This window comes from Alligator sinensis, unplaced genomic scaffold, assembly GCF_000455745.1.
Source record: "Alligator sinensis unplaced genomic scaffold, ASM45574v1 scaffold375_1, whole genome shotgun sequence".
Taxonomy (NCBI): domain Eukaryota; kingdom Metazoa; phylum Chordata; order Crocodylia; family Alligatoridae; genus Alligator; species Alligator sinensis.
The window spans coordinates 3243959-3248414 of record NW_005841928.1 but is presented as its reverse complement, the minus strand read 5'-3'; the positions used below and the strand labels follow the sequence as shown (position 1 = coordinate 3248414).

The 4456-nt window shown below is 39.8% G+C and overlaps 1 protein-coding gene across 1 annotated transcript in view; it reads right to left on the bottom strand.

The window, feature by feature from the left end:
* Nucleotides 1-4456, bottom strand: part of LRIG3 (leucine rich repeats and immunoglobulin like domains 3) — a gene marked incomplete at its 5' end in the record, with an annotated part of 66950 nt that overhangs the window by 14385 nt on the left and 48109 nt on the right. The window contains one exon of the mRNA XM_014517871.2: nucleotides 1140-1460. Coding sequence (XP_014373357.2) covers nucleotides 1140-1460 — 321 coding nt within the window. The remainder of the gene's footprint in view (nucleotides 1-1139; nucleotides 1461-4456) is intronic.

The following is a 4456-nucleotide window of genomic DNA, read 5'->3' as shown; positions in this document are numbered from 1 at the left end:
GCCTCTCACCCTGCTCTTGTGGAGGCTGAAGAGGTCCAGGTGCCCTAGTCTCTCCTCATAGGGTTTGGCCTGCAAGCCCTTAACCATACGAGTGGCCCTTCTCTGGACCCTCTCCAGGTTATCCACATCCCTCTTGAAGTGCAGCGCCCAGAATTGCATGCAGTACTCCAACTGCGGTCTGACCAGTGCCCGATAGAGGGGAATTATCACCTCCTTGGTTCTGTTTGTCATGCATCTGCTAATGCACGATAAAGTGCCATTAGCTTTCCTGATGACTTCGTCACACTGACGACTCATGTTCATCTTGGAGTCTACTAGGACTCCAAGATCCCTTTCCGCTTCCGTGCCACCCAGCAGGTCATTTCCTAGGCAGTAGGTATGCTGGACATGTTTCCTCCCTAGGTGCAGCACTTTGCATTTCTCCTTGTTGAATTGCATTCTGTTGTTTTGTACCCATATGTCCAACCTGTCCAGGTCTGCTTCTAGTTGTTCCCTGTCCTCCGGTGTGTCCACTTCTCCCCAAAGTTTTGTGTCAACAAGCTACTTAACAAGCTACTCTTGCTCATGCACACTGAACCCCGAAATGCAGCAGTTGAGGATGCTGCATGGGTGCCTCACACAGGTTCTTGGAAGATCTCCCTCCAGCAGGCATGCGAGTGACTGCAGGGTTTCCCTTGGGAGTGGCTTACGTTCTGCATTTAGAGGTCTGGTGCAGGTAAGCACGAGCGGATGAGCAGGGTGTAAGTATATGCCTCCCTAGTAGTACTGGGTACAGTGTGCAGGCATATCATAGGAAATATGGGCTTGATTCACAACTTTGCTATGTACTTCCTGCATGACCTTTGCCAGGTAACAGTTAAACTACTTAAATACAACAGTTCTATTGCTATCTCTCATAAATGGGGAGTATAACATATCCTCTCTCACTTTGTCTTGTCTAGTTTGACAGAAACACCTTGTGGAAGAGGGTTTATTTATTTATGTTTTTAAAAGTGTTTAGCACAATAGAGCCAACAAGAATGGTAATGTTATTTCAATTCATTATATTTTCTAAAAACTGCAGAACTCAAATTGTACATCGCATCATGTTTTAAAATCAGTCTTTTCCTAACTCAACAAGTAGAAAACAAGGTGCTTACTGTTTACTGTAAGCTTGGCTTTGACAGAGTAAGATGAACCAAAGTGATTTGAAATAACACACTGGTATTTTCCTTCGTTGCTGAATTCAACATTGCGTAGCCGAAGAATGGTCGTGTACTCCATCACTTCACCACCCTGTGCCCGGAGATGTGCATAATTCTCCATTTCAGCATCATGTAGTAACTCATTGTCCTTCTTCCATGCAAAAGTCATTGGGGAATCACTGCTGCTGGCTGCTGAACACACAAAACTCAAATTGGAACCTCTGATTGCTGATTGGGTTTCTGGCTGGACAGTGATCTGTGGCTTAGGAAAATCATCTGTAAGATAGGACAAGGAAAAAGGTGTGATGCTAAGGAAGAGAGGCCAAGATCTGAGTCCCTACAACATGCTTTTAGTTTGTAAGGCTTCTTTTATATGTTGAGAGAAGAGTCAAACAAGTATTTATGAAACAAATACATGTTTTAGTTGTATATTTCATTTGCCTCCAGACATTTAAAGAATGCCGTATTTATGAGTTTACTGTGTCAAGCCATCTTTATAAAAAGAAAGCATATGTAAAGCAGACTGTGTGCACTGTCTATACAAAAGCTTGGCTAAGGAGAACTGTACCATAACATCTGCAAAAGCTATTTTGCCTGTCAGTCACTAAGCCTCAACCTCATCTTTTCTATATCTCGGGCTGCAATAAGCTTTTCTTTGGTAGTTCTTATGCCACCAAAAATTGCCAGGATTCTCCCTACATCCACAAAAATAAAACCACATAGAGAAATCATCGCTACGGTGATTGGAACCCTTTGTTCCAGTTTATAAATGCCTGACTGCTGAAAACCTGCAAGGCACAGTAGCTCATATATTTTGAGTGTTGCTTTTATTTATTTTGTAACAAAGATGGAGATGTCCGAACTGTGGTATTTTGTGGTGTTCCATGTTCGATCCTTCAGTTATTTTCCTGTAAAATGTCAGACCACTTGACAAGAAAAAAAGATGGAATGAATTTAACACACACATCCACACCAGAAGCAGCAGTTTGAGTTCTGAGGCTTTAAATGAATATCTCATCTGAGGTAGTAGCCCTGACTGCCCCAGGGTTTGACCCAGATTAAAACAGGCATGGCACAGTCATTTATATACATCTCTTCCAAGCTGTTCCTCTCCCAGTAGGTCGCCAGCAAGAGCACACAGCTTAGAAAGATTGCCCTGGGAATGACCTGCAATAGCCTTACACAGATGCATGCAGCCATGCCCAGAGAGAAAGTACTAGCACATTTTATCCCACATACTTCAGAGGGATTTAAAGCTGGACAGTGGATTTGTAGATCGGTAGGATCCTGGGACAAAAGGCTTTCTCCTAGAACAAATCTATTTACAGCCTAAGAGAGCACCAGGTTGTTTCCTTCTCCTGTTTCACACCTAAATAAGTTCTCCAGATCAAATTACAACATAGGCAGTAATCTAAATATGAGTTTCCCCAAGTACACTGGTGATACGAAAGAAGAAACTGAATCCACCTATGCAGTGCAAACAGAAATTAAAATCATTAGGAATATTGTTTGGATAAGGAAGCTGTTCACTAAAATAAGTTGATGCAACAGACCAGATAAAAATAACTGATCATCAGTTGAGTAAGACTACTCAGACTTTTCAGAGAATCTTAATATATTTCTCATTTTACATAAATTATTAGTTTCAGCATTAGACTTGAAGGAAATAGAAACAGTTTTACTTATTTAACCATATTGTATTTATCACAGCACCACTGTTGAAAGACTAAATAGTTAATATGAGTAACTTAGGTACCTATTTTCAAACACCTAACAACTTATGCAAAACAAAATGGCTCATGATTTGTTTCAGTTTTGAATAGGGCATTTTAGAAAGTATGCTAATTTGACCGTTTCCAAGTTACACAGATACTACACATTGTTTCCATTAATAAATTTCAGATTTTCTCCTCCTTCCACTATTTCTGAATAATTCTCAAATTCTATCACAGTGTGGTTCTGAGGGCTTGAACACGTGCGTCAAGCATACAGAACTAGTAATTTACCCTAATTTCAGCAAAACACAAGACAGGCTTTTCTAGATCTACTATCCACTTTTCATAGCTAACCATTACACTTTTTGTTTGTTGGAGCTTATTCAGTTTTTAGAAAGGAACAGTACAGTACAGTTTATACATATTTTGGGGACTAGAGTGGTGCTTCTCAAACTTTTCTTTAGCCTGACCCCATTAATGGCCCTATTTCCTCAGCAAGGCCCCTCACTTCAAAACCCACAGTCCCCCATTCACTGATATTGCAACCCCATTTAGGGTCATGACCCACAGTTTGGAAACTACTGGACTAGCGCGAACTGCAACTTTGGACCCAGGACTGAATACTTGTAAACTAGGAAGAAATGGCTAAATTGTTTCTCTCTAGAGTCTTGCATCAGAAAGTTCCAGAAATCTCTATGCACAGCGCAAAGCCCAAATATTTGGCCAGGCTGCCTATCTGACCGACTTCTGTAATGGTAACATAGTATCTTTTTATGGGTACATAACTAGAGACACTGCAATAGCTGCATTTTAGAGATTCGATAAAATAGTTCATAAAGTTTTATTAAAGAACTGCATTTTCTTTTCTGTTATAAAATTGCTTTATTTTTTAAGTTTACTCAAGTACTAATTTTCCTTAAGGTTTTCCTCTTTGTGAGGAAAGGGCTAATGTACTTTAAAGGCTTGGAAATCTTTTACAGCTAGCACCAAACAGTAACGTACTATGTCACTGAAAAAAAGATCAAAATTACCTTTGGCTTATTAGAGTGATTTTTAGATGTCAAATTCCCTACTATAATTTGTCACTGGAAGGGATTTCCTCCTAAGTAAAGAAATATCCTTCATTAGCTACCTGGTAATTTTTTTTTTTTGCTGTCATCATTAGACCTTCATTTCAAGATTTATTAAAGTTTGTTCACCTACAATGTCAAACTTTAAGGAAATTCTAACATAATTTGCACATGATTATCCAAACAAAAACACCATCTTAGAATACACCAAATGTGTCATACTTTAAAAAATGATGCTAAACTAGACAGCATCCATACTTAACTCTGGGAACACACCTTTACTACCACAAATCACTGAGCTTTTCCTTTGCGCATATCAGGTAATCATGCAGTCCATGAGATAAAGTGAGAAAAAATGTCACTATCACCTACTCTGTATGAAACTGCAGGCTGGGAATCTCTAGCTCAAAGTATGAGGAGCAGAGGGTGAAATGTTAGCAAACTATTAATCCCCCTCTGAGCCTACCATGAGAAGTCAAAGTGTATC